General features: G+C 38.1%; 1 protein-coding gene across 4 annotated transcripts; it reads right to left on the bottom strand.

Moving 5' to 3' along the window:
- Positions 1–940: 940 nt before the first annotated feature.
- On the bottom strand, positions 941–12149 carry LOC111328055 (growth/differentiation factor 6-A). Of its 4 annotated transcripts, XM_022932406.2 has the most exons (4): positions 11872–12141; positions 7284–7333; positions 3073–3499; positions 941–2905 (listed from the first exon to the last, which is right to left on the bottom strand). In XM_022932406.2, exons 3-4 carry the CDS (start codon positions 3389–3391, stop codon positions 1908–1910), a joined length of 1317 nt encoding a protein of 438 aa, XP_022788141.1. In that variant the 5' UTR covers positions 3392–3499; positions 7284–7333; positions 11872–12141; the 3' UTR covers positions 941–1907. The 4 variants fall into 4 exon arrangements, with proteins under 4 accessions (XP_022788141.1, XP_088604702.1, XP_022788140.1 ...); XM_088748576.1 differs by lacking the exon at positions 7284–7333 and having other exon boundaries at positions 12007–12149; XM_022932405.2 differs by lacking the exon at positions 7284–7333.
- Between the last annotated feature and the right edge of the window lie 1147 nt (positions 12150–13296).

Raw genomic sequence — 13296 nt, 5'->3', positions numbered from 1 at the left:
CTCATGCCGTTAAGGGGGTTGTGTACGAGTAATTAAGAAATGTTTTGGGAAAAAGCTCTTACTCAGGTGAAATAACAAAGTTAAATGAGCAATTAGGGTACTTTATTTGAGGAAGGAACGGCATGTTAGACCCAAATGCTGAGAATTTCACCAATGCTAGTATGCTATGCAATCTGTTCTTTCCAGAAACAAACATTTAACTTCATCAAAAAAACACGGAATATTTTGAGAGTGTTGACGGCCAAGGAAGATATACTATCTTTCTGGTCAACTTTGATTGTTTACGTTGAAGAGAAAATGTTTCCTTTTGTTTTGTGAAAGCTTCGTGTTGCAATAAGTTTTAAGCCCAAATAATAATCGTTAATTACTCAGTGCAGGATTAATAATATTATTGACTTCAAAGCCCTTAAATGAATTCTTTCCTTGCCGTGCTATAATGGCATATTTCGGATTCAATTGTACTGTCCATTTGAGCTCTACGAGCCTCTATTATCACGAACCAAAAGAATTCCTCTGTACATATTGTGGCTTATCTTAAGATAAGGGCCCTGCAGTTTCCTTGCGACAAAAAGATAACCTTTAGTACTTTGTTATCTCAAAGTAAAAATACATCAAATCGAGTGTAGAACATCTTTCATTTCAGTTATCTATTCTTGCATATTCTCTTTCCGGTGTAGAAGATAGTGGTGATACAGACAATGCTGCGGTTACGGCACACTTTAGCAATTTATCCTAATATATGTAAGGTGCTTTTTGTACGCCTCCTTGGATCGAGTTAAGCACTTTTAAAACAGCATGTTGAAAACGCTTTTTTCGTCAGATAGCCAATGATAACGTGGAGAGTACAATTGGTTCGGCTCGAAAAAGACTGCATTCATTACTAAGTAATTGTCATTTCGCAGCAAGCTGTTACACGACTCCCAACACTCATATACACACGTATAACCACACGCTGTATTAAGCGTCGTTTTATTTTCAGACATTGATTTGTATTGCTCTAACGGAGCTGTCTATGTTTTGGGGATAAAAATAGTTCAACAATTGCAACACATCACGGACCTTTTCTACGTTCCTTTTGAAGTCTTAAATAATTTATTCAGTATTTACATTCGACCAAGGTAATAATAACGCAGAAATCGATTGTTCGCTAATCATGGATAAACTTCGCCATTGTTGTTTGGTTGGGCGGCCGATTTGCTAACGCCAACAAACCATTATCTATCAAAATTATTGACTAAATACGAGAAGGAGACCTACGCATAAATACTTTTCAGTATAATAATGATGTGTAGTCATTTTTCACATAAAAATACGTTTGTCATCTGATAAAAATAAAGAGGTGATAAAACTCCTGGAGTGGAATAATAATCTATGACGATATTACAGTTAATATACATGAAAATCTTTGGATGTGAACATTGTTTCGCCGTCTAACGGCTGAAATACGCCAGCTTAGTCCTCTTCAGTGGTTTCGGAAGAGACTTGTCTGGCTGTCAGTTTATCCAGAGGCATTTTAGAGAATCTATCGGAGTTCATAAACAATATCGTTGATAATTTTAATAGGATTATGCAAACTAAATCACATCGGTGGTCAAGAAATTGAGTAAACACAGCACGACCTGGAACATAAAACATTCTGACCCCGCAACGTGGAAGATGTATGCGGGCAATGAACTCTGAAGTGTTGAAAGTCTGCGAAGAGCTCGAGAACACTTTGAAATAGCGCCGGATAGTGAGAAAAGTACACAATTTCAGCGCTAAACTCCCGGGGAGGTGATGATTCAATAAAAACAGTGATACCTTAGCCGCGCGAGCTACCTGAGCATGGAGAACTCAGCACCTGTAACTGAGCTAGGAGGTTAGAAACGGCTATCACTCACTACATCGTGTGCATGTCTGCCGTCGGTTCACTTGCAACCACATCGCTCTACCACCATTTCTTCGTACTTCTTGTACACAATATTTTCACTTGTATCTATAAAAAGAATACTAATTGCACTGAATTTATTCGGTGAGCAGCACGCTCGAGGAGCGAGTGAAGGTGCTACAGAGTTCAGAATCGTTTGTACTGTTGCGTGGTTAGTAGGTTTTAAATGATTGTCTATAGGAAACTCGCAAAGTCCCTGACAAAAATATGCACTGTACCCTCTCGGAGCAATAACCCAGGTAGACCATCCCAGCTGGTTAAAATCCACATACAAAGGTTTTCTGCGACAGGAATCCTTTTTTCGCCGACGCTTTGATTTCGATCCTCTGCTCCGCTTCTTCATGTTTCCCCCGGATTTGGATCTCGCGTCTCGCCGTACCCGGCTGTGTTCCAGATCGGAGGTGTCTTTGTCTTGGTTTGGGTCAATACTTTTTCCCGGTGATATTGCGTTACTTGCGGCTTTGTTCTCGTTCGAGACGGGCTTCCGGATAAGATCAGGAGGCTTTCGATCAGTTGCGTATACCACGAGGAGAGCGTGCTTGTTATAAAGGCGCCCGGTTTTAGAAAACCCCAGTTCTTCCGGTGGGATGAGATCGCCACTCAGCATAGATTCCACGCGTAACTCCAACTCGTGAGAATTTTCTTTCGCCCTCTGCCAATTTTCAATCGATTTCTTGATAGAGAACACGTTCCAATTTTCCTCTAAGCTATCAGAAATGTCAAATTCGAGTGAATCGAGAAGGTCTTGGTGCGATGAAGGCTCCAACGGAGTTAAATTTGGCATGTCTTTGATGCGCTTGCCATAAAGCTTTGCTCTGTAAGTTGTACCGTGCTTTGTAGTGAAAGATTCCTCCTTAACCGTCGGTAATCTTAATATTCGTAACTCGGCATCGATAATAGCTTGCCGAGAGGGCACTTTACTGATGTTAAAATGAAATACTTGTTGACTGGTTGGAGTCACTAAATTAGAACCGCGTTCTGCAAAAAATAGACAAAGGAGAGAGGAAATTAGGCACGGAGAATCAATCAATCGCGCGCATAAGAAACTTAAATCAAGTAAAGAAATACGAGACTGGTAACATCGTAAAACAAATACAAACAATGAAACACTTGCTAAAAACCCTCCAAGATAATAATAAACTGACCTTGATCAACGATCCCGACAACTGTACTCGGCAACACATCATAGCTTTGATTCCCTTTGTAGTTTCCGCGTGATAAGTTTCTATACAACTCCAGCATAAATTTGTGCGGAATAACATGTCGCCCCGGCGTTGGAAAATCTTCAAGTCCCAGAGCCGTGAGAAATCGTTTTTGAGCGATATCCACAGAACGTTTCCGTAAGATCGGATGTGTCCAAAGCTCCCATTTTCTCTTGAGACCGCTCGAAGAATCAACGCAGCAAGAATCAGTTAATTTGAAGAAGACGATTGCCAAGAGGTACAACAGACACATACATTTCATCTTCCTTCGCTACTGCAAAGTGTCCGAGATTTTCAAGACTTCCTGCCCACTTGATTTAGACACGTAACCCAGGCTTGGCTGTTTCGTTGCGATTATACCATCTCAAGCCTGTAAAACGATCGAACATTATTTATTGTGCTGCAATTAACGTTTTCTCTTGTTACGCCCCAGAGACAAAGACCATTTCACATACACTAATTGGTTGAACTGTGATTGTGTTTAAAGATGCGATTTTATCAAAACCCGTGCGATTATAAAGTCTCGGATTGGTTCCTAGGTAATATGATATTTCTAAATTAAATTACTTTGGCGTCACCTGATTGGCTCGCTGAGGCAATAAACAGAGATATCTTTGGAGGGGCAGGCTGTGTATTGATAGGTTCGAGATCCTTTGTTTCCTTGGACACTGATATTTACGCAAATCAAAAAACTGCTCATAAAAGTCTTTACAAAGTAAATGAATGGAGGATGGCATTAACATTAGAATGGTCCAATATTTGCCCACTTGAGGTGAGCAGAAAGTTTGTCGAGTCCATTAAAGGTTTCTAGGAAGCGATTTCACATAAGCCAGATGAAAGGTGTCAAAATTGACTCATGGCTTACATAGTCTTGAAATGCGGTGTAAAAATGTTTTGAAGATTTTTAGCCGGAAATAGGACATATCCTTGCATGTAGAGCTATAAATACTAAGGAAGCATTTCCTGCGAGGACAGGCGAGGACATTTTTTCCAGCTGAGCTCCTGTTAAGTCATCTATCTTCTTGACCGCGGTAAAAACACAAAGAAAATTCTTCAATGTGCCGCCAGAGAATTCATCTGTTTGATGTGATTATAGCGTGTATTCTTATGTTTTACACATGTTACAAAATGCCTTTACTTCTTATCTGTGTAAAATACCGTGTAAAGTAGCAAAGTTATCTCAATAACTTATCACTGAAGTATTTCAGGTGATTTGGGTGACAAACTTTAGAATTTTCCACGGATCAGGGGGCAAAGCTACTATTCTCTTGTTTAACATGACTCAACTAAAACCGTGGTATTATAGCGCCCTAGCCAAGATTTTCTTTGAAGATTATTCAGCTTAAATAACTGCAAAGCGGCTTTGAAATTGACTTGTAGAGAATTTCCTTACTAAGAGCTAACTCGAGAACTGGTTGAACTATATCAAAAGGCAGGGTTTATCAGTGGTTAACTAGTCTTTTCAGAGTAAACTGTAACAAATTAGAAGCGACGGCAATTATCACCGACTTGATCGACAGAAATTTTTGTTGTGCGCACTTCGGATACTTCAGAAAGATCTTTAGACGACCTGTTGGTTCATTAAAGTGCGTGAGAACACGCCGTATAGTGTGAAGCTCAAATTTAAACAATTACACAATCCTTTCAACACTTCTGGTAGCCTTATTACCACCCAGTCAGTAAACTAATTCACAGCTCATTAATCAGGCTCAAAACCTTTCGAAACCCGCTCGCCTTAAAAAACGTTTCGCTTGTGGCTTCCCGGGGGTGGAACCAATTCTTTTTTGAACATTCTAACCCTCTCAGCTTTGAAAAATTTACTCGATATATCTTCACGACGTGCAGATATTTGGATTGTTGACACTTTTTGTTATGAGTGTTTTGGATAAACATTCCCACCTCTTACTGTGCATCTTACTGTAAACATCTTCCGTGAGGGCTGCGTGCCCCTTAGACGGTCTGAGTTGCACAATTACACACGATCAAAGTATACTTTGCAAATGTTTGTCTGTCTGTAACGATAACATGCCACATTACGCCAGAAAAATGCTCGTAAACAAAACCCACGGCAGGGCGTTGACATGTTGAAATCGTCCCACACTGAGAAAAGTTGTCAGAGCCATCACTGTTCTACCGAAATGCTAAAAATTTCTGATGACCTGTCTGAATTTGACCGATCTTCTCTATATATTCAGTTAATTGAGACCGACATCTAAATTCGTTTTTACAGTAACGCTTAGGGGATTCATAAACGTGGTGATTAATGGCAGGAAGTGGCCGACGAAGAATTAAGAGAAACATTAGTTGTGTCGGCGGTAATTAATCAACTTGTAATACAATTAGACGCACTCTGACTCTCAACAACAATGTATGGACTCGTTCTATCCGGTAAAAACGTTTAATATCTCAGTAATGCGTTGATTACGACTTCCATACTCCTCAAACACTTTCAAATCGAACAAAAAAAATTGGCAAATTAAGGTGCGGATTCCTACGTTTACCGCGAATTATTTTGAGAGCGGGAATAACTTGGCGCCATTCAAAATGGCTTCCGCAAGGAAACTCGTGAGACTACTTGACAACAGGCCAAGGCGTGGAATAAATGAAATATGAATAGTTTTTAAAGCAATAGCAACAATAAGCAAGTGTCACTTAAGTCCAGTTCTCGCTTGTCATTGATGTTGTATACACGAGTAAAAACACGACTGACTTCTTTGACTAGAAAACATTGTGCCTCAAAGCATCTCACCCGATCCCATGCACAATGGGTTAAAGGCAGCCAAAACGGACGCTAACAGCTCGTTAATTACTTAATTCCCGTCAGAGGACAGTCGCTTAACTGAGATTTCGCTTTGACTCAAGTGTATCCGTTTTTTTCCAGCATAGGCTTAGCTGGTGTGAAAATGTTAATAAGTTTATTAATATCTTCTTCAAAACTCTATTATCAAGTAGTATGATTGTACAAATGTCAGTCACGGAGAACTTATTCCTAAACGAATGCCGGGAAAGCCATTTTAATGACTGGTAATTACACAAAGTATCAGCTGGCAATTTCGTTTTAAAGAAGTATATAATTTTTCATTCTCCACTCATTTGAAAAGCATGGATTGCTACCTTTGAACTAAAATATTTTACGGGCTTGAATTTAATGAAAACATCTAGATGAAAACTGCTAGACATAAGCATATTTTGGAGGTGACTCATGTTATATAATTCCACTTAAAGCACTTTCAAGACAGTTTATCAGTTGCGTGAAACGGAAGTAACCGCTCTCTATCTTGGCAAGAAATCATCATTTTTTTTGGAAGTTAGTTTATCAAGTGACTAATTTAACACCTTCGTGGGATTCACCAGAGAAAATATGAACGGAAATCATTCTTATGAGTGGTGCATTGCACGGAAGGGTAACATATCCTTTGTGTTGGAATCTACAACCTTTTACAACCTTTTATATGTATATGAAACAAATAAAACCAACCGACGTTCTGAAGTGGCACGTTTTAGATGATGAGCTCCAAATTGTAGATTAGTGAACAGTATTTTGTGCATAATGCATTATCAAAGATTTTAGAGCATTTCGTTAAGAAGGAGTAGAAGCCAGTTCCATTTTAGCCAGTTCAACTGGCTGCCAATAGTACGGACCATACATTTGGTCATGATATACGTATGTATATGTTTTTGATACTCATATCAGTATTTTTAATTAAGGCTTGGAATACCTATATATTTCAACAAAGGTTGTGTTATTTGAGATATAGGAATAGCAAAGTTAAACTGCGAAACATTGGCACGGCACATTCCGGTAATATTTCTAGTGGTCCCAGTCTCTATTCTGTCAGTCACCCAGTCCTCATCATACTCTTCCAAGTTGCTCAGCTTTTAAAACGCTAAAGTACTTAGTTACTCTCTTGCTAGATTCTTGCTTACCCCTCGTTGCTTACCACCATTGCTGACGATAAATCCACATTTTCTAACAAACAGACAAACTATTTATCAAGCTATTTCACACCATTAGCAGTTCATCGTAATTTGATTTATCTCATTGATTTATCTCTAAGATAACTAGGAAGCAAACCATTGCAATTAACGATTAAATGATTTTTCACGGCCACACTGAAAACTAGTCTTCTTTAGATAAACAAGTATTGCTTTACCTTAAGAACTTGAACTTCAACAGGAAGCTCGTCTTCATTGGGTTATCTGTCTGGAAACATAAACTTACTTCATTTTAAGCTGATGAAAGAGTAACAATAAGTTTACGACGAATCCAGTTCCCTAATGCTTTAACTCTATACGGCTAATCTCGGGCGGAGAAGTTCGTATGTAAAATTGCACTGCCAAGTTGGGAAACTGTCAACTTTAGGAATTATCCGTTCGTCAGAGAATGTTAATCACTCAGTTTTGGGCTGACGTGTTTTGTGTTGAGTTGCTGCAAATTAGGTAGGCGCAAATATGAAAATGAAGACGACTAATCACAAACCAGAGGTGAACAATTATTACGGCCAGGGCTTTTTAACTTCCATATCACTTAAGGAAAATTTATTTCTCATTCTCTTTAAGAAAACAACAATATGAAATAAAAGAAATACGCTTATTTTGAGACATTTTTTATAGGCGTGGCTTGTAGCGTCACTCTTGACGCTGCTTAAGACTCTTTTTGCCGACAGTGGAGTGGAATCCTGCAGTCATCAGTAAGTGGCATTTACCGGCACAGATGAAAAGCTTCCTAGTGGGGGGGAGGGGGGGACAGGCATGAGTTTGACAACAAGGAGATTTATGTTTCATAGTCTATGGGAACCGCCATAGAGTCTGCAACGAGGGACAGAAAATATATTAAATCAAAGATATATTTCATCGATCCCATTAGCACGTCTAACCACAATAGTTTTCAGCTAGCAGACCTTTAAAGCAGCAAGACTACTAAGGAGATCGTCCAAATTTCTTGTGATTAAGTGGAGACGCCCCTTTTTTTCTTAGAGTATAAACTGTTAGCTTAGAATTATTAGTTTTAAGTATCTAAGCTCTATCGCGTGATCTGTGATGAAAAGATGCAGATGTAAAAAGTAAGAACCCTTCTACAAAACAATGGAAGCGTCAAAATATCCCAGAGATGTCTTTTTATATGTATCGGAATATTCACAAATTGGGCAAGTTTCTCCGACAGGACTAGTGAGGCTAGAACATTCAAAAGTAAAGTATCCCTGGGTTAACTCAAACCCCTCGGGGTTCTGTCAAATGTTCACCCACAGATTAGCAGATCTCCGAACCGAATAGACCAGAATGTCGCATCCGAAAAATATTGAAAATTTTTGTTTTTTAGTTTCTACAGAAATATATTTTGACTAGTGAGAATTAATCCTCGTGGGAAAATCTTGAGCTCATGTGAAGTTAATGTATATTGTGTCTGGAACAAAAATCTCACAATGAAACATGCCTTTTGGTAAGACGCTAAGTCAGATCCAAATCATTTACCTCAAGTACGTCTAAAGATAAGGCATGAAAAACCTTTTAAAAACTTGGGGTATCTTAGCAATATTTTAAAGGTTACCACTGGTTCAATTTTGGAAATAAATTATAGGGAATTTCCCATGTATCTGTATTGTTATCTTAAAACAGCTCTGAAAGGTGTCAACTGTCGCTGACCCCTAACAATAATACTAAGCTATGATTCGCATGATTTTTTGCCTTTCAAAACAAGGTTTAGCTCTTAGGTAATAATCTGCTTTTTTTAGTGACTGAATCTCCTAACTGTCTAATTGGTTTTTAAGTTTTGTTTCAGACAAGCGCTACAAAATATAACTGACTGTGATGATGGTAGGGCTTGTAGTGAGAAAGAAGTAACACTTTATAACGTAACTCAGCATTAAGTTGGTGTCCAGAGCCTTCAGTAAGTCATTTGCTACCAAAATGTTGCTGTGACGTTCACATTTAAAAAGTTTCATGGTCTAAATCGCTCTTATTTTTAATTTGTACTTTTTGGTTATCAGTTTTAGAGGGGGTGTTGAAAGCATAGGCCAAATATTTTGGAAAAATGAAAACATTCTAGCTCTAGGAAATTTCTAGAAATTTTTTACAGGTACATTATCATCACGAACTGAGCTCAGTATCGATAGGTATCGAAAAAATCAAGCTCTTCACATAACTGACAACTCAAGTCGAGTGATGACTAATTTAGGAAACAGCCGAGATATAAATAAGCATATTCGTGATAAATCTGTAAACAACAATATACTAGTATATCCTCATTTGGAGAACACACCAAATTTAAAACTAGAATTAATAAGGAAAAAAAAGGCGCAATTTATGTTTTATGCGTAAGTTATTATTTACTTGTCATAATGGGGTACCTTCACCCGGCAACTATCAATCTCAAAAGATCTGGATACCAGAAAAGGCTCTTTACTGAAAACATGAAACGTGTTACTGAAAACATGAAACACAACATTTTGCAACACCATATTAGTACTTTTATAACCTTTTTGATGGTCAATACTGATTTCCACAAACACGATCAGCTAAGAGTTCATATATTACGAACTATCGAAGTGAACTATCCGCGTTTCCAAAAACTTACGAGTTCAATTGTCGTAGACCAGAAAGCCTTTCAAAGCCAAATTTGCATGTTAAGTAACCATGAAACAAACTTGATGATGACGTAACGACGGATTGACTTGGCCTTAGTACGAAATTGTCGTCTCCCAACTTTAGTCTAATGCGCTGCTAACTGGTCACACACGTGACAGTCAAGGAAAATTAATAGCATGCATCAAAGAATCAATCAAAGTATTCCTTGGTATGGGTGGGAAGCGAGGCTTAACACAATCAATTATGTAACCGATCCTTTGACAGTGTCTCCTCTGTGATTGGCTGAGATGAAACTATGACAACAGGGCAAGCAGGTCAGGAGTGCTATGACCTCCGTGGAAATGACGGTGGGTTGGCAATGATAAACATCAGAAAACAAATATTACGAATATTAAAAAGATAAAGTGAAGGGTTAGTAAAGCGATAAAGATTAGATCAAGTCACAACAATGTCCGACCACGTTAAGATGCACCTGACTGTGGTTTTTTTTTTTTTTTTTATCCTTCCTTCCTTCTTTGCGATTAATATTCACCTTATTTCCCCTAAAAAAACTCGCGACAGTTTCAACAACGTGGCTTAATCACTTTACGAGATCATAATGATTTGAATTGGTATAACTCGTCCGTTATAATTGTAGAATTTTAGTTTCACGAGTTGGCACATCAAAAGATGTGATCCTAGTGGTTACTGTCAAGACTCAGCTACGTCAGTGCTGGGGGTTTTCATGATCAAAGGACTCTGTAAGGGAAATTCGACTCCGTTTCGTGTGCTTGCGTGATAATAGGAACAATATTAACTTAGCCCGATATATAGTTCTCTGTTTAAAGTAGGGTGCCCTCTAAATGTTCTTGAATTTGAACTTGGAGACTGAAGACAGTCCGCCACAAAGCTGCAGATTTTTCTCTGAGTCAAACTCCCTCTACAAAGCTTTACTGTATCAAATCTCTGATCACACACAACAGATACATTGATGTCTGAGCTATCTACATGGGTTCCTGGCCGGGAAAAGGATTTTATTGCTTTAACTATAAAGCTTTTTAGCACAGGAATTGAAACAATTAAAGGTTCGTACCTTGTAAGGCAGAGTCGAAATGAAAGAAAAGCTTTGTCTTTGCACGGGTGAACAGGCGAGTCGTATGACTTCCACAAGACGTTCAAATGTCTAAGACGTTTAACTTTTCAGATAAGTCTTTTAAGACTTTTGATAAGCTTGTTAGACATAATTCGACTTAAAGACTGATATTTTGACCCTTAGGTCTGCACGACTAAGGCCTTCGAATTTCAGCGAGTTTTTCGGAATATTTTCTTACGATATCCCGTGTACACTCGGGAGAATGCCACTCAGAATAAAATGAACACTCATTTCCTTTTGAATTGGTATCATCATTGTTAACATGGTAGAGAAATATATCTCCCTATCTCACATACCTAAAATAACAAAGTTATCGTTCACTCGAAATTCAAACTCAATACTCAACCAGTTTCAAAACAGGTATCCAGACAGATGAAACATACGGCGTCGTTTTAAGCGAGAATTGTTAGGGCATTTCAAACCTGTCAGTGAATTTTTACCTGCTTCTTATCTTCTTGTGAAAAGGTAAAATTTTCTCCGGCTAAAAATAACTAATTCTCTGAACTTTACTTTTTCCTATGCGAATAAGACATAGATAATCCGTATGGAATGTGTAGAGACAAGGTTCAGAGCATGTGTGTGGTTACGTACATAGCGGTAGACATTTACTGTGGTTGCCTCATAGACTAATCTACCAAATGAACTGAAACCTCCACAGACCTAATCAAAACAAGCCTTGACGCATTTTAAAGACCATTTGTGAATCTTGAAATCAACCAACTGTATAACAGTCAGCTATATTCTAGAATTTCAGACTTGAATGCTGATCAAGACTTGCTTTTTGTCTGTCTCATGCTTATATAGCCACTTTATCCTTCCTTTCGAGAACCAATACAGAGTTCAGGATCCTTTGAATGAACCCTCTGTGCAATACGAATACTAGTTACACAAGAACAGATCTCTGGCTCCAGGCTTATTTCCGGACCATTTCAGTCCTTCAGATCTTCGAATAGTAGCATGTGTGGCTGGATATTAAATAAAACAAGATAGATTATAAGGAGAGTTTTCTAAACAGCATCACTTACTTATCCTCTCCGTACCAGCTGGGGTGTAAGGCCACTTTAGACAACATCGGCATGAAAACAGGAGCAAGCAAATCGATGACCGTGCCTACTGTGTCTTCCGACCCAAAATAGATGGTGTAGAGAGATTCTGCCTACCTCAAGTGGTAGAAAGTATTGAAGCAGTTAGGCTTTCTTCTCACATCTCTTTGTTTAGCTTTAAATCCTTGTTAAATACTTACAAAAAATCATTAATCAACACTTTTGTCAACAAAACCTTTCCTGGGGTCCGTTTAGTGGACTTTCTAAAAAAAATTCATCGGAAATAGAGACTAAAAAAATACAAGTAGTACTGTATCGAATATCAACTCGGTATTGGAAATACGAAAAACTTTCAGGAAGGAAAGAGTTGTTCCATCAGTATTTTAATAACAATCTCGTAGCCTTTGTATAGTACACGATTGACACAGCAGTCTGTCCATGAAATGTGTTAGTCAGGAAATATTGTTGGCATAGCTTCGCCTAACTTTTTTCATTTTATTGCACGTGATTTCAAACTTTCAGCAGAAATTATAGACAGGATTACTGTCTGATAACCTAATTATTGATTATAGTTTTGACCGTGCAGGTATTTCAATGATAATCCCCACAAAATCTCATTATACACCACTACGTCACATGCGAGGCAGGTAAAGGTCGAACAAAATTCCAAAGAATTTGCCAAAAACACGCAACACTTCTCAAGTTGCCAGGTCAAGGTTTTTTCATGGCTAATTCTGTTTGTTTGTTAGTTTGTTTTTTTCGTTAGTTATGGCCTCTAATGTATTTAAGTGGAGCTCAGCAAAAGTGGATGACTGCGTTGGAAAAAATAATGATAAGTTACTCAAAGATGATAAATAATTTCTGACAAATAGACGAATTCACACGAATTTGCTCTCCTCAATATTTCAGTTTACCTTCAGAGCTTCTATTCTGTTGAAGCTGTTCGTGAGGTCCAGGTCAATCCATGGAGGATCCGCCTGATTTATAAACTTCTATGGCCATTTGTATTCTTACATAACGTACTTTATTTTAAGGATGTAGTTTATCGCTAATGTTAAATTCGAATAGTTTTGAATACCTTTTGATCTCATATATTAATACTAACTTCAATGGAGGAAACCAAAGATATTAACTTTTCAAAAAAAAAAAGTTGGTAATTTGAAATTCTTTACAGAACGATTGACACGCGAGCATTTGATTTCTGTTAATCCGTCGATAAATTTGTTGTCTGTAAGGGGGATCGGTTTTCTTCTTGCTCGAGGAAGTGTTGAAAAGGTCGTTGACCAGCACATAATTTCAGTTTGGCCAATAAGACGGCAGAAATGGGGTGCAATAACTAATGGAATCACATTTGCACCATGTCTAAGATTTTTATACAAAACTCCTGTTTTCATCACGTTGTATGCC

Source organism: Stylophora pistillata, chromosome 2 (genome assembly GCF_964205215.1).
Source record: "Stylophora pistillata chromosome 2, jaStyPist1.2, whole genome shotgun sequence".
NCBI lineage: Eukaryota > Metazoa > Cnidaria > Anthozoa > Scleractinia > Pocilloporidae > Stylophora > Stylophora pistillata.
This window is presented reverse-complemented; position numbering and strand designations above follow the sequence as displayed.

Bases quoted from the DNA above. Each gene is read 5' to 3' on its own strand.
- LOC111328055 (XM_088748576.1), bottom strand. From the start codon at position 3,391: ATGAAATGTATGTGTCTGTTGTACCTCTTGGCAATCGTCTTCTTCAAA. The intron at 2,906-3,072 runs GTCAGTTTATTA...TATTTTTTGCAG, and splicing joins TGTCGGGATCGTTGATCAAG to AACGCGGTTCTAATTTAGTG.